Source organism: Folsomia candida, unplaced genomic scaffold, assembly GCF_002217175.1.
Source record: "Folsomia candida strain VU population unplaced genomic scaffold, ASM221717v1 Fcan01_Sc011, whole genome shotgun sequence".
Taxonomy (NCBI): domain Eukaryota; kingdom Metazoa; phylum Arthropoda; class Collembola; order Entomobryomorpha; family Isotomidae; genus Folsomia; species Folsomia candida.
Genome location: NW_019091203.1, coordinates 1370063 through 1396940, shown reverse-complemented (window position 1 = coordinate 1396940; position 26878 = coordinate 1370063). Strand labels below are relative to the sequence as shown.

Genomic DNA, 26878 nt, shown 5'->3' with positions numbered 1-26878 from the left:
TCAAGAAAACAAGATTGATTTCACTCACAATGCTAATCATAAATTATTGTTGTTATTCAAAAACGGTATCGTTGTCAGGGGCGCTTGATCAGTGGTAACATTAGTGAAGACCAGATAGGATTCAGGTTCATGCCGTGGTCTTGATTCATGGTGTCGGAGGTTTTACGGATGTACAGACTTTCAAGAAATTTTCTGTGAAAATTTCGCCGCTCGGGTAGAATTAGACTTGCTGAGTCTTGGTTGATATTGTGGTTGGGATTCTCCATGATGTGCAGTGCCACCGCTGATTTTACGTTTTTCTTTTTGATGTCATTTAGATGTTCTTTTACTCGTTGATTAAGCGGGCGGCTTGTCTTACCTATATAAATGGAGGGACAAGAGCATTTAATTTTATAAATTCCTACTTTATCGGATGGTGGATTCTCCTTGTAGGAACAGATTATTTGTTTCATATTCTTCCCAGTCAAATATCCGAACTCGCAATTTAGGTTATTGCGTAAGTAATTCGTTAATCGGTGGGTGAGTGGTCCCATATACGGTAAGATTATTCTTGGTGATTTTGCCTCGTCTTGATTTTCATGGTTAGTAGGTTGGGTTGAAAATTTTGTCCTCATTTTTTCTATCCTTAATTTGATTAAGTTTTTCGGATATCCGTTTGTCATCAAAGAGCTTGTTATTAAATTGAGTTCATTTTCTAGATATTCGTCATCGCATATTTTGAAAGCTCTATAACTGAGGGCATCTATTACAGCCAACTTTTGGGATGGATGGTGGTATGAGTTATAGTTGAGGTATCTCCCAGTGTGCGTCGGTTTGCGATAAACTTGTCTGTGAATGGTTCCATCTTCATCTCGGGATATTATGACATCCAAAAATGGCAGCTTGCGACTTTCTTCTGTTTCACATGTAAATTGGATACTGGGGTGAAAACTGTTAAGAGATTGGAGGATACTATCCTTCTTGCCTGCCTTGATACAGCCGTTGGGGTCATCCACAAACCTTTGGTAAAAAGGAATGTCTGGATTGTTCAATATTAATTGTTCTTCTAATTCTTGTAGACAAAATTCTGCAAAGACCGGTGAAATTGGGCTTCCCATTGGTGTTCCATCTTTTTGTCTGTAAATCTTTCCTTTTCGGGTAAAATAGTTGGAGTTGACTGTGATTAGTGACTCTGGTTAGTTTCATCACTTCTTCCGAGGTCAGTTTTGTGACAGCTTTCCAATCGTTACAGGAGTCCAATCGTTTCTTAATATAATTCAGGGTTTGTTGTATTGGGACGCGTGTCAATAGTGAAGTGACATCAAATGAGACCAATTCATGGTTGGGGGGGGGACAATGAAATTCTTGATTTTGTCTGCAAATTCATATGAATTTTTCAGAGAAGTGGGGAATTTGGACGTGACACATTTTAGAATCTTGTTGAGGAAATGAGCTAGATTATAAGAAGGTGAATTTCGGAAATCCACAATCGGACGAAAAGGTACACCGTCTTTATGGATTTTGGGGAGTCCATAGAATTTTGGGATCTTTGAGTTTGAAGGAGAAATGTGTTGGTATTGATTTTTGTCAATTCTTTTTAGTTTGAATAAATTATTCGCCAAGGTGTGAATTTCTTGTTCCACTAATTTCGTAGGGTCGGTGGGGATGATGGTGTAATTCGGATCATTAAGTAGCTCTTGAACTATCTCGTCGTATTTGGTTGTGGACATGATCACTGTCATATTTCCTTTGTCTGCAGGGACGATTGTAATAGATTTATCTTGTTTGAGATTTTTACAAATTGGTTTCAGCCACTCGTAGTTTCTGGACACTTCGTCTGGCTTGTTGATCTCTGAGTGTAATATTCTGGAAATTCCTGATCGAATTTTATTCTTGTGTACTTCCGTTATTTCGAAGTCATTCAAACATAGTTCTATATTTATGCCTGCTTCTATAATAAGGTCCTTGTGTTTGAAATATGGGAGGGCGTAATTTAGACCTAGTTGAAGTGCTTTCGTTTCGTCCTCTGTTAGTTCGCGATGGGATAGATTTACTATACTTTTCTCTATGTCGTGGTGTGTAGCTATTTTGCTGGGAAAGGGTTGATGTCTGGTGGCTTTTGTTGTGATAGTTCCTCTCAGGAGATGGTCAAATTTCTTTGCTTGTAGGTTTTTGGTCTATAGATTGAAAGCCATTTTATCATCACGCATGTATTTTGACACTTTCTCGTTGACAGTTGGAGGAAGAGTTATGAGTTGTTGTTGTTTAATTGAGATCGATTTCTTCAATTTCTCCAATTCAGCAAATTTGAAATGGATTTGCAGTTTAACCAAAGTTTGTTCTGCTTTTTTGAGAAAATCGTTGGATCCAGGAATATGGCACCAATGGTTTTTGATCTTCATTCCTTTTGGGGTCAGATTGTGTGTCCGGCATCGTTTAAGGAATACAATATCATTGTTGAGTTTAACCGTTCGTTGTTCTTCTTTCTCCAAAAGTTTTATGCAGTTCATTATAGACGTGCCGAACCGTCTGGTTATAAAAGTCATACAGAGGGTCCGGATATGCAAACGTATATTTCAGTTTTTTAATTTTCGCCAAGGCGGCGATTTTAGACCTCCAACCTGTCCTGGGCGAAAAATTCCTGTGGGCGCCAAAAAAATCGTACACGGTCCGACCAAAGCTCATTATTCTTCAAAACGCATGTCGCATCCAGTAAAAAATATTGCAAAGTTAAAAAATAATTATCCACGAAGTTTTTTTTTCGACGCCTCAAATTTTTTTAGAAAAATAATCCTGACCTTTGACTTATCTGCGACATTAAAAATCGGCGACGAGGAAATTGTCGGCAGATAGTTTTGACATTTTTGTACGGAGTTCCAAAGTTGAAATATTACGGCATCATGTCGACATAAAAAATATGTCATCGTAGCTATACTTTTGTTACATACGTAGGTGTTTTATTACTAATTTTCAAAAGGTATGTTCCGCACTGTTTCTGACCAAAATTGTGATGAAATAACAAATTTCAAATAAATTTGGGAGGCTGTGATTTTTTTCAGTACTTAAGGTTAACGTCAACACTAGCAATAAATCGGCAAACTTTACCTCGACGGAAAAAATGCTAGATTTGCAAATTAAATATCGTAGTGTGATTTAATTTTTAATGCTGGATAGGCAATACGTGTCGCAGATTTATGGTTGAATGCTTAAAATGTACAATGAAAACTGCCCAACACGAAACACAAATTCAATTGGGTCAATAATCTTTAATTATGGCGAAACGAGGTCTCGGGCAAAAAGTCGCAAGGACGCTCAAAATCCGCTTCTTCCACAGAAAGGCTCCGGAAACTAGAGGAACCAATAATGAGAGATCCGCGATTGAAACTGTCCTATATAGCAGATGGGTGTTCCGAAACCAACAATTTGTTCCATGTTGACTGAAGACTTAGGTATGAAAATGGTTTCCGTCCGTTGGGTACCAAAATTGCTTTCGGCATCTCACAAACAGGACCGAGTCGACTTTTGCAATGCAAATTTTAACCTATTAAATGAAAACTGGAACCTGCTCAATATTTTATTGGCTGCATATGGTACTTGGGTTTACTATTATGACCCGGTGACCAAATAATAATTCCCTCATTGGAAGCTCGAGGGGTTGCCACCGCCCGTGAATTGAAAAGTGCAAAAATCTGACAAAAAAATTGATGATGACCATTTTCAAGGATACCAAAGGTCCCCTCCTTATAAAATTTATTGCTGGAAATACTGCAATAAATGGGGCCGTGTATGCAGGAATCCCGAAGGAGCTGCGTCCTCCGGTTGAAAAGAAACGTGGGGTCAAAATGAAGAGTTGGCCTTTTTTTAGACGACAACGCGCCACCTAATACCTGGCTTTTTGCGAGGGTTAGTGCAGACGAAAATCGCTTAACCTGCACAAACCACGCCCCGTGCAGTCCAGACTTGTCCCTTAGTGATTATTATTCGTTTCGAAACTTAAAGAAAAACATCAGGGGAAAACGGTTTTCGGATGATAATGAAATCAAGTCGTAAATTTTGGCATATTTTCGAGGTAAATTTTAATGAGTTATTGCTAGTGTTAATGTTAACCTACAGAACTGAAAAAAATCACAGCATCCTAAAAGTATTTGAAGTTTGTTATTTCATCAAAAGTTTGGTCAGAAACAGTGCGGAACATACCTTTTGAAAATTAACAATAAAACACCCACGTACTGTATGTAACAGAAGTCTAGCTACGATGACAAAATTTTTATCTCAACATGATACCGTAATGTTTCAACTTTGAAACTCCGTACGAAAATGTCAAAACTATCTACCGACAGTTTTCTCGTCGCCGATTTTTAATGTCGCAGATAGGTCAAAGGTCAGGATTATTTTTCTGAAAAAATTTGAGGTGTCGAAAAAAAAACTTCGTGGATAATTTTTTTTTGAAATTTGCAATATTTTTTACTGGATGCGGCATGCGTTTTGAAGAATAATGAGCTTTGTTTGGACCGTGTACGATTTTTTTTGACGCCCACAGGAATTTTTCGCCAAAAAGAGGTTGAAGGGCTAAAATCGCCGCCTTGGCGAAAATTCAAAAACTGAAATATACGTTTGCATATCCGGACCCTCTATATGCAAACGTATATTCCAGTTTTTGTTCAACACTTAGGTATTGCGTCTTTAATTAAGCGAGTAAAGTATTTCGAGCGAGTAAAGTATAATAAGACGAACCCACAGAGAGCTATTTAAGACTCGGAAATTTGCGTCTTCAGAACACTATTTATTCACATTATTTAGAGTCGCACGATTTTTTATAGGAACTTTTACTGATTTAAGGATAGAAATGTAAGATAGAAATACAGTAGACGGTATCAATCATTCATATTTAATACCTGTTATAAATCAAATTTGTAATAATTTATAGAGGCCACTAAGTATACCGTTGGGATGGCTGTTACTTTTATTGTTGTGATATGGTGGGCGGAGTAAAAACTATACAATAATTGTTAATAACATATATTGACACCTTCATACCCACAAAGATAGACACACTTCCAATTAAAATTTCAGCCAAATCAGAGGATTATTTTTCACACCTAGTACTCAGTAACACTTAAGTACTCACATAAAGTGTTGACATTGTTATTGTGTGCATCTCGATTAGTGTTTGAAACCTAATTGCGACGATGAAACTTTAATTTTTATTGTTTTGGGGCGGGTTTTGTAACACTCATTATAACATTTGTAACATGACATTACAACATCATCATATAATTGCCAAATTTTTCGCGCACTGAAATATAACCCCGACTTAACACATGCATATAAGTAGGTTCGATCTTCAATTAAAAAACATATTAAGGAAAGCCTGGCTGAAACACCACAAACCATGAAAATAGTAATTACTGCTCCATTCAAATTCATTGCAGAAGTTGTAATTAAAGTATCATTTTCGACTTGTCTCCTTATTCCTTGACATATTCCTTGACATATTCCTTGACATTTCCGTTTTTAGTCTAGAATAAATCCCGGACGAGACTAACGCTTGGAAATTCCTTTGCACGTTGGAAACACTGCTTTTCGTGCTTTTTCCCCCGCCGTGAAATGTCCATCCATATCTATCCAAATCCACGTTGCTTTTATCACTGATTCCGCGACCAGAATAAAACTTTTTGGATGGGTAATGTTTAGATAGAAACTGCTTTTCACCCCAGATTCCTTCAGACATCGCGATGAAGACGCTTTTTTTATCACAGTTAATGATATCCTTCTCTACTAACACGATCATTTCGGCTGTAGAGTAGTTTGAATTTGTTGTTACGTGTCCCGTCGGAATCACATCGTGAACTGGATTCATAAGAAGCAGACTAATTAAGTCTTCCCTGCTAAAATCTAAAGGAAATTTCTCTTTAGACAACAATGGTACATACCTATACGAAAATTCTATAAGTTTTACGGTAAACCACGAGTATGACGTCAGTTTGTAGCCATCAGAGATTCCAGTTAATGGAGGAGATACAAGCCTATAACAATGATGTAATGCAAACTGGTTTTTAAAAGTTGGAAAGGATGTTAATGTGTCAAACTTGCCCCAATATGCAAAATATTTATCAAAATTCAAACTTCCAGCAAGGATAGATTTCCTTATTTTTGTCTGGTTGTTTAAGACATGTCTATTCTGGCAAACCAGATCCTCCAAACTTTGTGGTCGGATCTGCTTAAGTGGTGCATTCAGATCAGTGATCATTAACCCACTGTAACAGTTTATAAATAGAAGAGCGATCGGTCCCCACACTAGAAATATTATACGATAAAATAATTTGTTTCCAACGAATTTCGGTACAGGTGAAAAATCATTGATAAGCAGGGATAAGAATGATATCCAAATAGGAAACGGGGAACTATTATGCTTGTAAAGATATCACGATCAGAGTTATGACAAAGCTTGTAATCAATCCAAGCCATAAAGTTGGCCGGAACGGCGTTAAATAAAACTTAAAACTTAAATATGATTCCGCATAGCAACTGAGGAACAGGAAAGTTTCGGCAAATGTATATTCACTATCTTCTGCATTCTCAAAGCTGTTTATCACTCCAGTTTCAATGTTAATTTTTGGATACCCGTAATAATCTTCCAAGTCCAAGGACGAATTTGTCCCCGTCGTCACGGCGACTACTGCCAAATAGAGTGGTATCAAAACGGAAGACTCCCGATTGAATGGATTTATCGAACTAGTTGGCAAATGTTTATTCCTGGGTTCATTGTGTTGATGAAGCGAAAAATACTTCCCTGCCCAAGTTTTGGGTGGGAAAACTAATTTCGTGTAATCCTTTAAAATATTGTTGCCATATTTATCCACGCAGTTCTAGTTTTCAACATATCTAATTTCGAGTCCGGTGCGTTTGATGCACATCCTTGTATAAGCTCCATGCTTTCGTTGTGGGAGTAGTGCAACCACGAAATTATCGTGCACCTTATCCTCAATACCTAATATCGCCAATAACTCGAACAATTTCATTCTCGTGGGAACAACCAGATAAACATGTTTCGTTGAACGTAAAAAATTCCAATCATATGATTCAATTTTGTTATAATCGCACTTGTGACAATGAAATGCATAATGGTATCCAGTACTGAGTTCCAGCCACCTGGTAAAATGACCTTGTCTCCTAGCGTAACCATTGTTCTCTTTCGCATATAGTAATAAATTTGATACCCAAATGCTAATTTTATTGGGAGCCGGACGACTTTTGAACATGTTTAAGATAAAATTATCAATTGTGGAAAAATTTTGTGTTTCATGATAAATCATTGCAAATTGGACGGTCGTGGGTAATAAAGAATTGGAAAGAAAGGCAAAGTAGTTTGAGGACATGGCATCGTTCACAATTTGAATATCGCAGTTTTCAACATCTTGAAGCAAATGCTTTGGGAGGCCAACGTCGTAATTAGTATCTATTCTTGCACCACTGACCACTCCTTCGTATAAAATAGTTAAAATTAACCCAACGGGATAAAGCTTCAGCATCTTAGCTTTCCAGTTTATAGGGAGAATTGATAACGGAATGTTTTTATACAGTATAACCAAATTATCGTCAAATTCTATTGGGATAGCCTGGGGAGGCATCAGTAGAGCGTTATTGTACGTTTATTGCTTCGTGTTTTCCTTACATCTATATTATTTCATGGCTATTCTTGACTCTCCCTTGCGTGTTATTATTTAACCAAATAGTTTGAATTTCTCGACGAATCTAGAAGCTGATACAGTGCCGTTGCTGGAGAATCGCACGGAGTAACATACCCGGACTAAATTTATTGCTTCTTTAACATAAATCAACCGTTACAACGCATGTAACCAAGGGGTGAAAGGAGTGTCATACGTCAATGTGAATATCAAATTGTTCGAAAATTTGTTAAGATTGACACTTCTGACGTGTTTTCGACTTTTGTGTCTTATTTGTGTCAAATTTAACAGTTGATAACCCTTATGTGACCTTTATATGACCTCTGAGGTCAAAATGGAGGTCACCATTGAATTCGGGGTTAAATTTCAGTTGAAATAGAAATAGATATGTCCTATGACCTTTAGATGACCTCTGAGGTCAAAATGGAGGTCACCATTGAATTTGACATTGAAAAATAGTTAAAAATGATGTGTCACATGTCAAAACTGACAAGTGACACTTTTTCGTCACTTTTCGTCACTGTGACGATGTCATCGTCACAGGTGACGTCCAAACACAAAATGACCTGAATTTTCGAATTCCTCGTTGAAAATTAGTTAAAAATGATGTGTCACATGCCAAAACTGACAAGTGACACTTTTTCGTCACTTTTCGTCACCGTGACGACGTCATCGTCACAGGTGACGATGTCACAGTGTCCATCTTCGAACTCGTCCTGTCCATTGACGCTAGGAGTTTACGTTCAAAATTTCAAGTGTCTATGTTTTTTCGTTCAAAAGTTATCGGAGCTACGGACGGACGGACAGACGGACATAACGATCTTATAATAGGCTTTCACCCCTTAATAATCGGAGGCATTGCCATTTGTTTGAGGGTGGTTCTATTTAACTCTTATACAATAACGATAGACGTTGTCGTGTCATTATCTTTATGTTTAAAATTAAAACTCTAGCTTGTTCCGAACCCTAAAGGGTTCTAAAAAACCAGGCCATCCAGACCAAGCCAACCAGGGCTCTGGCTGGCTTGGTACGCCAAATTACAAAGAGTGGTGTCAGAGGTCTGCCCACTGGAACAACTTATTTTCTTCGTTGCTAAAGCCCAACCCTTTTCGGACATGAACAAAACACATGCCTGCAAATGTACTTACATATGTATCTGAATTTACTAAAGCAAGATAAGAAAATAAGATAGAGGATAAAGTTTACGGTGTGTTTATATGGTACTTTGCTAAATTGTTTGTTAACAATTTGAGTTCTTGCAAATAACTATATAACTAGTTTCAAATGCACGCAACACTTCTTGCATGTCTCCAGCATAAATGCCTAACGTGTGGTGATATTTGTTTGACAGCTAAATAAATAAATTATTAACACGAAATTTGATATTTAAAAGTAAATAGCTGATATTGACGGGTACCCAATATACATGTTCGACTAAATAAGGTTGAAATACAACCTTATTAATATTGTTGTCAGTTCGTGATACATTGTTTTTTAGTTATGTTAAGGATTTTCATGACGTTGCTAAGGATTTTTTTAAAGATTGCTAATCAATTTCTTAACCTTTGTAAGAAATTTTATAGTAATAATCAGCACTATCATATTCATAATAGTACCAGATACGATTCGGGAATAATTTCGGAGTGATTTCGACACGTAAATACATATGGTTATCTTGATATTGTGCGCAAAGTACATAGTTCGCCTGTTGTTAATGCTAATTAAATATTCAAATTAATCAGAATTTATTTAAAAATACTAAGAACTCATTTTATATGTAAACTGGGATGCAGTGCCCGTCCAGCCAGCAGGCTCCTAGAATCTAATTATAATATCTAATATCTAATTATATTATCTAAATAATAATTGACTTGAGATTAATTCGTCTGCAAAAATATTATAAACTTAATTGTTTTTTTCACAACCCCGTCGATATTCTTGCTCCCCGTTTACTTCCACTCTCCCGTTAACTTCCACAAACCCAATTAACAACCACACACCCCCCTAATTTCGACAAACCCTGGTAACTTTGACGGCGTTGGATTCAGCTTCAAAAATAAATTCGAATTGATGTGCGACATCACGGATAAGCAATTATTTGAGTAATGTGTCACTGCTCACTCACTCAATTTATTTACATACACACTATTTATATACCGAATTGATGGGAAATGTAAACGCTAGTGACGTGTACTACTTACTCAGAATTACTTCACCAAAAATTTGATTCCCGGTTCGTATCCCTTATATACTAATAGTATGGGAAGGATACCAGCGCGGGACGGAAAAGAAAAACTGAGTTGATATTAGGCAGAATGAGACCGTTGGTTGCATTTTCAAAAATGCAGATAAACATACCCACAAACTTTTCCATCCGATTCTTTGGGAACATACTTTGGGAACGTTAATAACTAAATACCCTTACATAGCTGTCTTTACTGTCTTTACTTCGATAAACAGATGATTTGAATTGATCACAAGTTTTCAAACTTGAAAATGCACGCATTATAAATTGAATTATATGAATATCTATTTATCTTTACACATACATATGCATATACATATTTATGCTCTATCTAGATGCTTAGAAATTTTTAAAAAACACGAGTTACCATGGATTACTTTTTACAAGAATTTTTATTTAGCCATTGGATATTTACATAGAAAGATAAATATATTTAAGCTCTCGACGACCGGAGCACGATCAGGCTGACAGTTTGATTAAAGCAGAACGTTTGCAGGATGAGAGGCGTGGCTCGATCGACCCAACTGCCTTCGGTGACACGGATCTTCATTACGGAGCAAGATTTAAGCTCCCTCGCCACCACTGGCTGTCTCTGGGCCATCTCGATTTTCTGACGAATGGCGAGTAGAGCTTTGAACGATTTATTTTGCACACCTGCCGCCATGGTAAACGTGACGACGTTATTTATCACGCCATTGACAAACAAGAGGGGAAATACGAGAAACTCTGGCATCTCAAGCTCGTCGTGGAAACTGATACAGACAAACAGGCCGAAAACTTGAACGGCGGGAGAGCAAAATATCATGGTTGGAAGAAGGCCGCGAGTGATGTAGGCGTTGTAAGATTTCTCCAGGACTTGAATACATCTGTATAATGAAACGCACTCGTGAATCCCAGTTCCAGTCACGATTAGACGAATGTTGCTAAATACATAAACAAAAGTAGGGTCATGTTATCAGAGATAGATGAATTATTAAAACCTTCAGTAAATTAAGTTTACTTTCTTGGTTTTTAGTTCAGCCCTTCATAGAATGATTGCTGCCTAAATATGTATATTTAATTGTTGTAACAAGTTTAAGCAGGTATGTTTCTACAACGTCATCAGCTTAATTAATCAAATTTTGGGCTAAAGATCATACTTGGAAAAAGTATAAAAAAATTATATTAATTTGAAAATAAAATTTTGACCCTATTCCGCAGAGAAATCTGCAGTCATGCTTTAAATTCCATTTTCAAGTAACAAGCTGCTACTACTCGGGTAGGAAATTATTGCCACATCAGTGAAAGTACGGAGTATGTATGTGACTATTAGATTTTACTACAGTGTATAAGCTTCCCCCATTGGAACGCCAATATATTACGTCATCAAAAGGTTAAGTTGGACGTTTAGAGTCGCCTCTTACTCGTATTAAATTGTCGGGATATATAAATACGTAGGAAATGAGTTAATGGATGTTGGAACAAATCGGCGATTTTTTGATGACGAGATAAACGTATGACCCCCATTTATGTAAATTCCTCACAATGAAGTACATACGTATACTCATACTTAAATACGTATTTGATTTGTTCAAAAACGAACATGACACTGACCATGTCCCGATTATTGACCTGTCAATAATTTAACTGTCAAAACCTCTAGTAAATAATTATGAACTTCCTCTCAAATTTCTATTTTAAGCAAGTATAATCCTTCCAATAGGCGAGCAAACGATTTGCGAAGCATCACCCGAAATGACTAAACTTTACAGATATCTTTTTGACCTACACCTAATTTATTTTGATTCACGGCTAAATAAATTTGTAAAAAGACCTACATCAAAATTCACCTGGGTACAAATTGGTGCAAGTTTTTCCATCTTGACAGTAATTTGTTTAAATGGGTTGCACTCGATATTATTCACCAAGTCAGAAATATTCGAGACATCTTTCATCTTATTGGTCTTAATTACCTTCTCCTTATCATTGATAACCGTTTTTCCCATGTTCATCCAGCCTGATCCTTTCGTATCGTTGCTAAACGCAAGACAAAAATTTGTATTTGACAATATCCATGGAAACGTGCTAGGTAAATTAATGTAGGATTTGATGACTTGTCACCAAAATCGCCAACGTTTGCATAGTCTGCATAATTCCACGTGTTTTAGGAATTTATTTAATGAATCTGGACTCCAAATTCGAAAAAGGTGTCCTTATAATTTTATTAAAATGCACTCCAGATTTTGACAATTTTTGAACGACATTCCAACTTTAAGGAACCTCCAGAACAATTAGAACCAATTGAAGCTGGAATAATATACTATCCGCTATCTTAAATTTCTATAGCTGAAAACTTTTCCGAGTTTGACGATTTTGATGAGCCATCAAGTCATAAGATAAACACTGTATTGAAGAATTATTTAAATCATCAGTATTGAGTCTCCTTAATAAATTCACACTTTCAATAGATCCGCCGGAAAATCTAGTCGCAAAGTGGAAATTCATATCAAAGTTGTCCAACGTTTTATACCAAGTTATGCGGATAGCGGCTCCAAGTGTGTTAGTCCTACTCATCTTTATAGAAGGAGGTATGAAGCCCTTTTTAGGATTTGAGTGGAGCGACTATTTGTCTACATCGAGCAAAATTGGGCTAGTGTTTATCCTGGTGGCGCAGGCGTGGGCAATCTTTTGCCTGGCTGGGTCTGTAGCCTGCTTTATGTTCACGGTCCTGTGCAACTCGCTGCATTGCGTGGTTCAGCATCTTTGTTATATAATCAGGTAGGGGTTTTCGAGTATTTTCCGGGTTTTGGGGGGGTTTAGGGTAGAAAACATGAGTAATACGAACTGGCATACGGGGTTTTCAAATGTATTTAATTATAGTAGTAGGGCGTTACTGACAATTCTATAAATATGTAGATTAGTCATTAAAATTTAATCAATAAGCTTCTTTGTTGTAAAATTTCTGAAAAAGCAGAACGTTTCTAGAACCTAATACACGAAGTATGGACTCAGTTTTCCCCAAAACCCCGACTACCCTGACTACGGCAGGTGTGTAGGTGTTCAAAGGCAAAACCCCTGGGTTTTTGTTAGATTTGGGAGAAGTTTGATTGCTATACAAGAATAATTCCTACAAAGCTAACTATTCATATTCGATATTATAGGTCGGGTCACCCATTGCAAAGGATAAGACTGACCTTAACCATACAGATTTACAAGCAGCTGGACATTTTGGTGGCGCAAATTAACCTATGCCTGCGTAAAGTGTGTCTGCCCACATTGCTCGCATCAATAGTCGTGTCTAACATTTTGGGAATGAGTTTGACCATCTTATTAGGCTCTAGGTTACTTGATCACGTCGGAAATTTATTCTTCCCTTTGGCTACTGCTTTCTCGACTATGTTTACCATTGTATTTGGCACGTTTGCCGGATATGTGCATAAATCGTCGACAAAATGTGTAATCAAATTTCAGAGGACGTGTGTCGTTAATTGTGGCAACCGTAATAAGGAGGTGGAGAATTTGATGAGACATTTGGTTACCAAGTCATGTACCCCGATGAAGATAAGATTCGGGAATAATTTCATGGCAATTTCGACACCCCTGGTTATCTTGGGTTTGTGCGCAAAGTACACGGTTCGCCTGTTGTTAATGCAGGAACCAAATAATGGATTCACGGCATCAACAGATAGATATCAGTAACCTTAAAATGTGGTTTTTGGATTACTCTCGTTCAGAATTCCGAAATCCGGGAATCAGTTTCACGCATATTTACAGCGATGGAATCCCCGCGCTTTAACTCTAGATTTGAACTCAAATTGAGCGAAGACTGCTTCTCTTTACTCCCGCAAATAGTGTATTCCCTCACTAAAATCAAAACCTGCAGATGAATCAATTAGGTCCATACGGAGGTTGGAATACATAAGAAGTCAAGTCGATTAATTATTAGCTCGTCCTGCGTAGCATTAGAGCTATTGAATTCCTCCTGTCCGTCCGTCTGTCTGTCTGTCTGTCTGTCCGTCTGTCTGTTAATGAGTTTTTTGCATCAATTGATGCTAATTAAATAGGCCCATGTCCAATTTTTAGGAAATTAATAGCACAAATCCTATCGAACAAGCGATACCACAAAATGGTGCCAAACAATTGGGAGAATTGATTCAATACGCACCAAAAGTGCAGAGTAACCCAAAGAAATACATCCCCACGAAAGGGGTCTAAAAAAGTCGAAATCATGTCAAATTTCTGGGTATATTTTCCCCGCTTATCCTCCACCATTGCATTGGTGCAAAACCCCTCGAAAATTATGCATCTTTTTTGTCCGCTTATTTTCTACCACCGGTGTAAAATTACATCAAAATCATGCATTTTTGTCGATTTATTTTGCACCATTGGTGCAGAAGTTTATGTACCAACTAATGTTGTCGGCGAAGTATTACAGGACGAGCTACTTCTAACGTTACTACGGTTTATTTCCTTTGACTTGGAGCTGATGTTAGTAAATTTGTGTGAGGCTAAAAACGTCAGAACGAATTAAATCAACACCATGCATGTCTTAAAAACATGCTCACACCAAGTTTATAGTATATATGTAATTAGAGTTAATTTACTTCTGAAATAGGGGGAAGCGTATTTGCGCATTAGTCTGGTGATCCTAACAATATATATAGGATACTAAATATGCACAAATAGTAAACAATATTTCACCCAGCCTTAAGATCTCGTTGATATCTTCATGCATTGATTATTTGACCATTATGTTTTACGTGTCGAAGCTCTGCATGTGTAAATGTATGTAATAGATAGACCCAAATGTACGAGTCCGTCCAATGCACCCTTAGTTATGTGTTTATGCACTGACATATGTAAATATTTATGCATTTATGTATGCAATTAACCAGTAAGTCATAGGTACGGTATATTGTATTCCACAAAAAGCTTTTTATTATGCTTTAATCTAAACATGTCAATAAATAAGAACACCACCACGTTAATTTATACATAAATTATTAACCTAATCCATGAAGGCACATTTAAACCTCAAACATGGATTCGGCGTTGGGTAATATGTCTCCTCCTTCTTGGGCGTGGGTGTGGTCGTGCTCACTTTGTAAAAGGCCGGCACCTTCTTCGTCGTCGCACCCTCCTTAAGTATATCATCCTTCATCATATCGGGCGAATTTGTCGTCATTTCCGTTCCCATTTCCACCTCCACTTCCGCCTCCGTGGTAGGCCTGGGTTTTCGCGTTGTCGTCGTAATCGGCGGATTTGGCGCGGGGTTAAACCAGCCTTCCAGATCTGGCGGGATTTCGGGAACTTCAGATGAAGAACTAGATCCTCCCGCCCCCTTTTTAACGGGCACCTTAATCTTCCCGAGGGCATACTTCGCCAAATTCTTCCTCTTCCCACCCGACCCTTTCTTGTGGCGGGGTCTGTTCGCTCGGGCGACGACGACGCCACCGCCATCGACTGTACTAGAAGAGCTATTTCCTGCCCCAGTATTCCCGCCGCTTAGCTTGAGCGTCTCCCTGAGTAAAAATACGGGGAGCGGTTCGAGTCGGAAACCTTGGCAGGCGAGGCGTTGAATACATTGTTGTTGCCATTGAGGGGGCGCGGCTGTTATGGATAAGACTGGTCGCATCGTGGTCGTCGTGGGTGTAGTCGATCCCGCCAAGGTTGAATTTTCTGGGGAGGATACATTCTTTAAATTGAAATTTGTGGCGGGAGGATTGAATAATCTGTTGAAGAAGACGATGCTTCTCTTTTCGCGGTGGGTGTGGTCATCTTTAAGAGAGCGACCGTAACTCATCACGCCAACGGGGATGGCGAGCAGGGCGAGCGACTTGGCGAGTAGAAGGTTCGGGTTGAGGAGTTCGAAGGGGAGGATGGCCGCCGTTAGGAGGGGAACGATCAGGCCGGACGAGCCAATCATGGCGACCAATGTTCCGAAGAGTTTGGCACGTTGGAAATCTGGAGAACATTTACAAAAAAAGTTTTTGATGGACTTGTTCAGCGAAAAGATTTAAAAATTCAGATGAAATTCTCTCTTTAATTTTAATTCTTAAATTAAGAATCTTAATTAAACTTTGATCCCTTCTTGCTACATAAAAATGAGGAATTGTTAGCAATTTTTTTAAATTTGAAAATTTCCAAAATTCAAATTTCACAAAGTTTACAAAGTGTCCTGTGCATTTTTTTTTATTCTCGAATACTATATGCAAATCAAGATGAATTTCTTTTATCGAAACATCATTAATCTCATAATCTTTTCATAAAAACTGAGTGCACGTCGATAAACCATAAATTTCCCTTATCTTTTCAATTTCAGATAACAATTGTACAAAAATATTCTTTACAACTTTGTGAAAAAATCAAATTTTTAAATGACCTAAATTCTTTATTATTCGATGACAAATATTTACAATATTTTTTTTACTCACCATCAAACTCTTGATCTGCTGCTGATTGCGGGATCGTCGGCGCCGGTGGGAGGGGTCTTTGGCCTCCAAACTTTCCATGTTTCCCTAATTTCCGTCTAACTTTGTGATCCTTGTAATATTCCCCAGTGTGCAAAAACTTCACCAAATTCTCATCCCTAATAAAACCATTGTCTCTCCGCAACAAATACCCAGGCTCGAGTGGGGGCAAGACGGGAAATTTGGGGGAATTTATTGCACCGAAACTACCCACCGTGGTTGCCATCCTTGTGAATCAAAAGTGTGTCCTTGCCCGGAGTTTGGGCGAGCTTATATCAGCCACAATTTGTCCCCCTTTTTCTTATGCAAACACACCTGACATAAATTTCAGGCAATGCACTCATTAAAAAAGCGAAGGTGTGTAAATAGAATCAGGGTTTCGTAGTGTTAAAAACCATTTACACAGAATTAGGATATTTTGAGGATTAATTGAAAAAAATTATGCACATTATCCCCAATAATATTTGTAATGGATTCGAAATTAAATATTTACTTTTCTTAATTTCGCCGTGTAAAGTTTGAAAATATTATTTGTGTACATAAAGTACAATCCTAAACTATGCATGTGTTCAGTGAAACCGACGGACTCATGGAGTTGTTCAAATAATGAAAATTTAGGAGCTAAAATCTGTAAATAATGGAATGGTGCATTGATAGGCAGAAAATTGTACATTTCGAAAAACACAGATACCCATATATTTTACGATATTTATGAATAACGCGAATATAACGAATCCCTAGTACACACTAATTGTAAGGTGTCGAGAACCTCAACAAAATATTTATATAATGACTGTCCATAATTCACCATCCATTCCACTAAAGTGAAAGAGGTGAATTCAATAAATACATGCTTAAAAAATCGAAATATTTACATTTCTCTTGTGAATGAAGTGCATCATCTCAAGTGACCACTTGACCGACTCAAATTCAATGCCAGCTCGTTAAAAGCAATCTGCTTTTCTTGCTTGATATGTTACCTTGACAACCAAAATGTGGCTGAGAGAACCTAACACAGTCTGCTTAATTTGTAAAATTAATGGCTAATTAAGGATCTTATTATGGTTAATACAACACACAAAGGTTCTATATGGTGCACACTTTAATAAGGTTAATTAAAAATACACCTACTAATATTTTTCAATTGATTACCGAAAAATTATAATGCAGGATCGTTTTCGAAATTTTGTTATACCCAGCTTCATAGGATATATGTACATATATGGCTACCCATAACTAATACATAAAATTAAAATGGGGATATTTATGATGATAATTTACGTGATATTTATAATTAAAATTTAGGCCAAATTTGTGTAAAATTTAATCATTGGATGGAATAATTTTGTGAATTATGTATAAAATACATTTTAACGTTTGGTTGTGTTTTTTGTGTTTTTCTCTTTTTTGCTCAACCTTGAGCAAATTTTACGTATTTTTAAGTATTTATAGTGTACTATTTAAAGTTATCATTTTTACAAGTATCATCACAATCCCAAAAACGCATTCCGCAATGAACACTTGGGTTTAATCAGCACCTAATTGCACTCTGATTCCACAATTTAATGATATCTTTATCTCGTGCTGTAGCTTGCTTGGATACTTAAATCATGCAATCATGGATACATATGTACATATTTATATATGTACAACTTAAAAAAATATATTCAAGTAATAACGCAAAGTTTTATTAATGATTTTGAGTGTACATATATATGCATTCCTTGGAAAGATTTGTCGATGAATAATAAACGATGACATACATATGTATGTATGTAGACCAGTTGTGTACAAAATACGTATTTAGCTGGATAATAATTTAATTAAATATAACCCCTGGGCACCAAATTTGAATTTAAAGTATTGCTTTACGAAGTATATAGGTAATTACTATTTCCAAGTAATTGTTCCGCACTGAAACCTCCCAGTCGCAAAAGCTCAACAATCTAAGAAACACGACAAAACTCAGTTTGAAATAATTTGATTAAAAATTACAAAAAAATCATGTCAAAAGTAACGACGTATCTAACCTGTTTATAAACTGGTCGAAATTTATTCCCAGTTGAATGCGTCATAGTACGCCTTATCCTTCTTCAACCGTTTTCGAATGACTTTAGTGCCCACGTTGATAATATCAGTTGTCAATGCTTTCTCCATTAGGTGATAAATCTCGAATTGCGGCAGCCCAATTTCCCACATCAAGTACCGAATCGTATCTTTAAAAAAGTAGTGCAAATAGTTATACATAAGTTATTTTAATGCGTATTCTCGGGATATAGCCCTCACCAAGTAAAGGCTCCTGTCTGCCTTTATCCAGTGATTTTTTTTGGTACGGACGTCCCTTCCCCCTAAATTAAAAAAAATATGTAAAAAATATTTAACGTGCGAACCGATCCAAATTTCATCACTTTATCGATTTAACTTCCTTGCAAATTATAAACCGTTACATATTCATGCATTTACCCTTGACAAAAATACTAGGTTTGGCAGAGGGTGAAAAAAAATCAAAAAATGATTGTTTAAATTAAATTTTTAAACTTAAATTATTTTTTAATATATGCACGCACCTGCTCATCGTTGTCTTCATTCTTTCCGTTGGATCTTTTTTTTGATCCACTGCGGTTCGTCTTTTTCTTTTTAGATGTACTCCGATCCGCGTTTTTCTTTGTTCCGTTTTCATCAGTTTTTTCCTCTTCCGGTTCTTTCTGTTCTCGTCCCGAAGGAGTTAAATCTCTCAATTCGTCCTTGTGAAATAATTGTTTCAGCAAAAAAGTTATGCACATTTCAACCGGGCCGGATGTCCCATACATTTGCACAGCTTTGGCCCAACTTGCCTTAGAGTAGGCGTGTGACCTCGATTTAGCTACCCGGTAGGCCCCATCCAACCCCTTCTTCTCTATCCGGACAGTCTAAATAATAATTAAGTATGTAATATGGATTCCTTATTCATTACGAGACAAACATTAAGAAACGCTTTTGGTTAAAGTGTATAATTCAGTGCAAAGGTTGCTCCATAAGCTAAGGTTACGAGATTGTTGTAACTAGACAGAGATTTTTTTAATACTTGGCCTAAAATATGCCTCCTTCCCACCGCATTAAACTTTGCACTCTTAAAAATAATGTTACCCTTTTGAAAAGTGAATTCACGCTTGAAATTTAATGACGTCAGCTATACTAAATTAAACCAGATTTTGTTATTAACTCTGGATTTAGTTTTGCCTACTTAATTTAGAATTGATTAGAGTGCAAACACTTTTCAATAGGATTTTTTTACGAGTGTATCCTAATTTCGCTAAAGCTACGATATTTTATCGAGTTCGATTTCACTTACCAGCACAACCACAACCGCCTCAGTGCACCCAGCAAGCAACAATTTCGGTTCAATCCCTCGCATATCACCTTTCCTCAATTCGAATGCAGCAAACGGTATCTCTACTTTGGAAAAAAGCTCAGGATTTCCGAAGTGAACAATCTGCGAAGATGAGGGAATGCAAAGGTGCAGGTTTGAAGGAGTAATCCCTTAATCCGGTTGATAGTAGATAACTTGATTTTCACCATTGGGTAATCCCACTACTGGTTCCAGTTCTGTAGGGAACGTAACATCAATCGGAACACTGCTTGAGCTTGCCGCTACCGGAACTACCTCGTGCGAATTATTTGCAGCATTATTTGCATAATTTAAGGTAATAATGTTTGGATTTTCTACGTAACCGGATACGATAGTTTCCATGCTCATGGTCAAATCAGCCGGATTACTTCTGATACTTAGATCTGAAACTTCTGATATTTCACGGCATTTTGAAGATTTCTTCTCTTTCAGCCTCAGCCTCCCTAGCACATTGTTGACACCGTAAAGCTCAAGCTCGTCATTTATTATGCGACATTCTTCCTTCGTTGGGAACACGTTGTGGGATTCGGTTGCTGAGTCGAATATCTCTTTATCTCCGTTAATTTTGAGTCTTCTTTCGTACAAGAATTTAGCCCCACCTGGTGGTAAAACAGAGCAGAGTTAAATTGTGAACGACTAGATTTCGATAGTTTCATACTGAAACTTTCATTTAAAAAATACTGCACATTCGTAAAAATGTATACCACATTTTTTCAAAGTTTACCAGATAAATGATTTGTTTGTGTGAAACTAGAATTTATCCAGACTACGCGAACAAGCTATCAATACCCCTAAGAGGGAAATGTGCTTTTAATGAGTATCTGGCTTACGATAAATGGCAAGTAGCTTTGGAGGATGAATATCCTCCATTGTGCTAAAACCATCCAAGTTTTTTCAAAATCCAATCGTAATATCGGGCTGCAGAGTCGAGCAGCTATTTTGCCTATTTTCCCCGGATAATCTAATCCTTGTCCCTCCTTGAATGCCTCTCCCCACCTGGCAGTTACACCTCTTTCGTTCTCCACGCTAAATTGTACTCCATCCTAAAGACCAGAATGCAGCATTTCATGTAAACGAAATTACTATTTTAAATGTTAAATGCACTTTCAATTTTAAATTAAGCAAGCCCAAAATCAGGAGTCACGATAACTTGATAAGGAGCAAAATTTTCCCTGGATTTAGTATACCTACATAGGTTACTTAATTTAGGATTCAAAGCGCATTTACAGAGGACGGATAAAATAATTTTTAAAAGTGCATAAAAGTAAAATTAAATTTCCCCAAATACACAAGAAAATCTTATCGAAACAAGCTCACCACAATTTGGTCGTTGTTACTGGATAACGTGCTCCTCGTAGCGGCCGCTACTATTTGTGCCGCGTTCATCGGAACTTCGCTGTTTTTCGGCACGTATTCAACACATTGACGGAACCAGTCGTCAAATTTCTTGTCTTCTTGTTTCTTTTTTTCTAGTTTGGCCCGGGCGGCTGTGGAGCTGTTCGAATTCCAATAATCAGTTGCGCGATTAATTGGCGTTTTCAGTATTTGCTGCACCACGGGTCGCACACACTCGTCAGGATTGAGATGGGCCATGATCTTGTCGATCTCCATTGCACCCGTGGACTCGTCCGGTTCGGGGATGATCTCCATAATTTTGCTATACTCGAGTGGAAAAGCCCACGGATCGATGTGGCTGTCTTCCCCAAATTTCGCCATCATCCATCCTAAATGCAGCTCCTAAATTAATTATCACTTTAATACATAATCTTATTTGATATTTACTTGGCAGGTAAATACATAATATTGTGAGATTTTGTAAAGCTGGGTAGTGCCCGTCATATGTAAGCTCCGCATGCAAAAAAGTAAAAATAACTCGTAATCATTGAGATGCGGTTTTTCGAAAAACTGCTTAAACCAGAACAATCGAAACCCGGTTTTACGAAAATTGGCCTGAAGCTAAATATCTAATTGAAAACCGTTTTTTAATCTTTCCAATTTGGATGCATTTTTAAGAAGATAACAGTTTTCGAAAATTGACAACATATTTCACGCACGTTCTCCAAATGATTAAAAATTACGTCCTTACTTCTAATCAAGTCGTGAATATTTCCTTTTGCTGTTGGGTCAACATCGATGACACTTCGACAGTGTTCCGTTAGCATGGCGACGTAGAGGAATTTTACGGTTGGGAGAAAGTCGAGTTGATTAAATGCTCTAGCCCAATCGACTGGATTGATTCGAATTTCGAAAAAGAAGTGACTCTGAGGATTTTGCAGCGCGTCAGTCGTTGCCATGGGTTGAGTCGTGTCGGGTACATCGTTCAGCAAGGAAGTCGGAATACCGGTTGGAATCTGCGAAATAAAAAATTTGATTGGTCACCATTAGGGTAGCCGTAATGTAAACTTGTTGTTGATTCAGAACTAATGTTAAACGTATTGAGCAATATATCCTTGTAGTTTGTAGTAAATAAGAAATAAAAAGATCACAGGGTGTGAAAATCACAGAAATTACAGGGTGTGAAAATTAAAGAAACACAGGGTGTGAAAATCACAGAAATTACAGGGTGTGAAAATTAAAGAAACACAGGGTGTGAAAATCACAGAAATTACAGGGTGTGAAAATCAAAGAAACACAGGGTGTGAAAATCACAGAAATTACAGGGTGTGAAAATCAAAGAAACACAGGGTGTGAAAATCACAGAAATTACAGGGTGTGAAAATCAAAGAAACACAGGGTGTGAAAAGCAAAGAAACACAGGGTGTGAAAAGCAAAGAAACACAGGGTGTGAAAAGCAAAGAAACACAGGGTGTGAAAATCACAGAAATCACACAGTGTGAAAATCCCAGAAATCACAGGGTGTGAAAATCACAGAGATTAAAGGGTGTGAAAATCAGAAATCACAGAGTGTGAAAATCAAAAATCACAGGGTGTGAAAATCAAAGAAACACAGGGTGTGAAAATCAGAAATCAGAGTGTGTGAAAACCACAGAAATCACACAGTGTGAAAATCGCAGAAATCACTAGGTGTGAAAATCACAGAGATTACAGGGTGTTAAAATCAGAAATCACAGGATGTGAAAATCAGAAATCACAGGGTGTGAAAATCAGAAATCACAGGGTGTGAAAATCACCGAGATTACAGGGTGTGAAAATCAGAAATCACAGGGTGTGAAAATCAGAAATCACAGGGTGTGAAAATCAGAAATCACAGGGTGTGAAAATCACAAGGTGTGAAACTCACAGGGTGTGAAAATCACAGAAATCACAGGGTGTGAAGATCACAAGGTGTGAAAATCACAGAAATCACAGGGTGTGAAAATCACAAGGTGTGAAAATCACAAGGTGTGAAAATCACAGGGTGTGAAAATCACAGAAATCACAGGGTGTGAAAATCACAAGGTGTGAAAATCACAGGGTGTGAAAATCACAAGGTGTAAAAATCACAGGGTTTGCAAATCACAGAAATCATAGGGTGTGAAAATCACAGTGTGTGATATTCATAAAAATCATCGTATTAAGGTAGCAGAAACCGGAGATTGGGAATATCCTTGAAATCACCGAAATCTTCAGATGTGAAATTTATAAAAGTTACAGTGTGTGAGAATCACCGGTTTTGAAAGTCAGAGAAATCACATACTTAAATATAGTGTAAAATGCAACGAAATCACAGCTTGTGAAAATTACTGAATTCACGGGCTTTTAAAATTACATGGGTGAAGAATTTTCAAGTAGATCCTCCAGTTTGCAATTTATAAATTTAATAACTCTTCCACTTTTAAGAATTGGCATATTTGTATTCAGGGACTTACAAATTTACAAGCTGAGTTCACTTTAAAAACTGCGTATGTGCATGTCTTTCAGTTTGCTCACAAATGTCAAAGATTTTACGATGTTCGATACTTAAAGTTTAAAAACTAGTTTTAAAAGCTTAATCTGGACAAACACTTACGTTTTTTATTACCAAGTCAAAATTGACGAATGGCTGATAGTAAATGATGTGCTTAGTTCCCGTCTTTTTCTGAACGGATGACTCGGTCTCGTTTTCAAAATGTTCACGTGCCTCGATGCAAACTTCGCGAAAAAATTTATCCGTGATTGACTCCTCAAGCGGTCGTTTTCCTCCCCTCATTTCACTCCCAGTGGACGAAAAACTTGCCATGATTTACCTTTTCGGATAATTTTTTTACTTCGTGAAGAAAGCAGTGTTACAAAAGTCGTCAATTAAATTAAGTGGACAAAATAAATAAATAAAATACCGACACATTGCACGCAGGAGTTGATAACATTGTAAAATCCATAAACTTTGTGTGTAAAATTTGGGGTCGTGCATAAAGCATGTGATCGATTTTCAGGAAATTTTAACCCCTTCCCCCCCGGTGGGGCCTATACGCCCAATGTTATAATTAGGATGGGAAGGATATGATGCCTTAACCCCCATCCCACTCAAATCCATCACATAATCTCTGCACAGCCCCATGCCACCTTCTACAAGATTTTATAAACATTTCTAAGCAAATATTAGACTACAAGTTTTTGTAAACTTGTAAATTCTCTCTGCAGAAGTTTGTACAATTATGATACAAAAATTTACAGATTTTACGAGTTACCAATTACTGCGTGAATTACTTCGGTAAATAATCAATCAAGTTTTCCACGAAGAAGAGTTTCCGCTTAAAATTCTGCACTTTAACTCTGTTTAGTCGAAGTTTGACATTATTTGCAAATTTACTTTTCAAGTCATGTAGCGTAATATAAAAAATATGCTACAAAACTTACGTACTTCACAAATGACTGCTTTAATTGCCGGATCAAATAATTAAGCTTTTTCAGAATTATTAAGTAGCGTCAGCTACTTATTGTGATCGTTTTGTCCGTCCGTCTGTCCGTCTGTCCGTCCGTCAGCAGGATAACTCCAGAACGAGTCAAGATAATCAAACGCGGTTTTCGCCATTCTGCTTCTAATTTTTAGTTCTCGGCCGAGTTCGAAAGTGGGGTCAATCGGACCACCCCCCACAGCGCCGGGGGGTGTGGTCCAAAATTAAATTCAGGTTAATTTTCATATGGGGTGTCATTTTAAAGGAAATTTGACCGCGATTTCAATGACGTTAATGTTTTTGACCTCATGACCTTGTGGACAAGGTCACAGGTCAAAAAGATACTTAATTGTCATATGGGGTGTCATTTTAAAGGAAATTTGACCCCGATTTCAATGACGTTAATATGTTTGACCTCATGACCTTGTGGACAAGGTCACAGGTCAAAAAGATACTTAATTGTCATATGGGGTGTCATTTTAAAGGAAATTTGACCCCGATTTCAAGGACGTTAATATGTTTGACCTCATGACCATAAGGACGAGGTCACAGGTCAAAAAGATACTTAATTGTCATATGGGGTGTCATTTTAAAGGAAATTTGACCCCGATTTCAAGGACGTTAATATTTTTGACCTCATGACCATAAGGACGAGGTCAGGGGTCAAAAATACACAATTGTCAGATATGATGTCATTTTTAAGGAAATTTCGATCGTTCTGACGCTACTTTTTTATATTCGTTTGTAAGGGTTTATTTAAGAATCTGTTAACAATTTAATTAGTTGCTTGGAGTAAATATGTATGTAGCTCCTTAATTATTTAAAATCTATTTCTTCTTCAACGGTATATAAATTTCTACGAAATTCCGGCCAGATGAGAGAAACACAAGTTAAACACAGCCGAGAGATTTTTATTCTTGACGCAGAGTAAGTAAGCATCATGGCTTTAATGCAACTGATGAATGAACATTACACGAGACAAATAATGCAGTCAATGTACAGATGCGGTTGAGTGAGAGTGGTGTAGTTTACTAGGTAAATGAGTCAGTAGTTACATAACCTTTCATCCTATCAATGTTAACCACACTGCTCGGTTTGCCATTAGATTCACGAAGCTGTCATGAAATGCTGGTACGATTCGCGAATCTTTTACCCAGTCTGGAGTTCAAGTTGAAGGCATGCACCGTGCAGTGAGGATGTGACAAATTTGTGGTTATGAATTTTGAAACTGTGATAAGTAACTTAAAATTGTAAATACGTAAGTAAGTAGTTGATGTTTTGTCTTGAATATATTTTAAATGGATGGCATCTTTTATGTACGGTCCTTATGGATGGATTTACATGACACGACTGGAATAACGTTACTTTTTACTGGCATATATAAATTCGTTTAACTTGTTTACTATTTAAGAAAAGTCGACCCTATGAATTTGAGCATGCAAGATTACTTTGATTATGCACAACTGATTATGCATCAATATCGCTATGCAAAACAAATGGATCAATCTGATGACGTTAAATTGATAAATCCGTTTAATTAACAAAGGAGAAGTGTGCATGAGTTTTAAATATTGTCCCCTTAAGAAGTGAATAAATAAAACGATTACCGGTAAATTACACACAATCACTTACACACCATTATATACATACACACAATTATTTACACTTAATCATGTACACACCTTATCAGTTACACATAATTACTTACTCGCCATCATTTATGTACACACCGAACCACTTACGTTCATATTGGAGGGGGATTCGACTATGCATAGGACTTGTCAAAGGAAAATGGTTGATTGTAATAATTGAATAGTCACATGCATACGAAAAAGTCATAGCCCATGATGGTGTGCAAGTGATAGTGTGTAAAATTTCGGACACCAATAAAACGTATTATTATTATTAGTGTTAATCAGTCCCGACAGAAATGCTGTCATCATTCGCGAATCTTTTACCAGTGTGGAATTCAAGTCGACGGCATGTATCGTGCTGGGAGAATGTGACCAGCTTACGAGGATATTTTTAACAGGAAGTGGACTATTTTCAAAAATAATGGAAGTTTTAGGCAATGTTCTAACCAGAAGTATTTAATGAATTAACTTGTTTCCGGCTGGGTATGTATCTGGAAAATATTTCGTCCGGGACATTTTAAAGAATCATGAACAATTTCTCTAACTTTGTTAAACCTTAATATTTCATTACACGACAATGTTTCTGTTTCTCCAGACCAATTACTAATTTCGCCAACTTCAATCCATACATGACAAAATCGTAGGAAATCCTGGTTAACTATTCAACCCTAAAGTTCACAT

The 26878-nt window shown here is 37.2% G+C and overlaps 2 protein-coding genes and 1 long non-coding RNA gene across 7 annotated transcripts; all 3 read right to left on the bottom strand.

Moving 5' to 3' along the window:
• Positions 1–325: 325 nt before the first annotated feature.
• On the bottom strand, positions 326–1097 carry LOC110855142. The gene is made up of 2 exons (XM_022103563.1): positions 405–1097; positions 326–358 (listed from the first exon to the last, which is right to left on the bottom strand). The coding sequence occupies exons 1-2, from the start codon at positions 1095–1097 to the stop codon at positions 326–328; spliced, it is 726 nt and encodes a 241-aa protein (XP_021959255.1).
• A 13705-nt stretch (positions 1098–14802) lies between these two features.
• Positions 14803–16613, bottom strand: LOC110855024. The gene is made up of 2 exons (XM_022103457.2): positions 16326–16613; positions 14803–15855 (listed from the first exon to the last, which is right to left on the bottom strand). Exons 1-2 carry the CDS (start codon positions 16585–16587, stop codon positions 14900–14902), a joined length of 1218 nt encoding a protein of 405 aa, XP_021959149.1. The 5' UTR covers positions 16588–16613; the 3' UTR covers positions 14803–14899.
• Positions 16614–18027: 1414 nt separating this feature from the next.
• Positions 18028–25508, bottom strand: LOC118437000. 5 transcript variants are annotated; one of them, XR_004835838.1, is made up of 11 exons: positions 25336–25508; positions 24530–24570; positions 23699–23915; positions 21836–22100; positions 21067–21486; positions 20580–20792; positions 19693–20348; positions 18929–19270; positions 18648–18709; positions 18392–18577; positions 18028–18307 (listed from the first exon to the last, which is right to left on the bottom strand). It is a non-coding gene; the product is annotated as an uncharacterized LOC118437000 (long non-coding RNA). The 5 variants fall into 5 exon arrangements; XR_004835835.1 differs by having other exon boundaries at positions 23699–24570; XR_004835836.1 differs by lacking the exon at positions 25336–25508 and having other exon boundaries at positions 23699–23935; positions 24530–25069.
• Positions 25509–26878: the final 1370 nt, after the last annotated feature.

Bases quoted from the DNA above. Each gene is read 5' to 3' on its own strand.
- LOC110855142 (XM_022103563.1), bottom strand. From the start codon at position 1,097: ATGGGAAGCCCAATTTCACCGGTCTTTGCAGAATTTTGTCTACAAGAA. The intron at 359-404 runs GTAGGAATTTAT...CCATTTATATAG, and splicing joins AGAATCCACCATCCGATAAA to GTAAGACAAGCCGCCCGCTT.
- LOC110855024 (XM_022103457.2), bottom strand. From the start codon at position 16,587: ATGGCAACCACGGTGGGTAGTTTCGGTGCAATAAATTCCCCCAAATTT. The intron at 15,856-16,325 runs GTGAGTAAAAAA...AATGTTCTCCAG, and splicing joins AGCAGATCAAGAGTTTGATG to ATTTCCAACGTGCCAAACTC.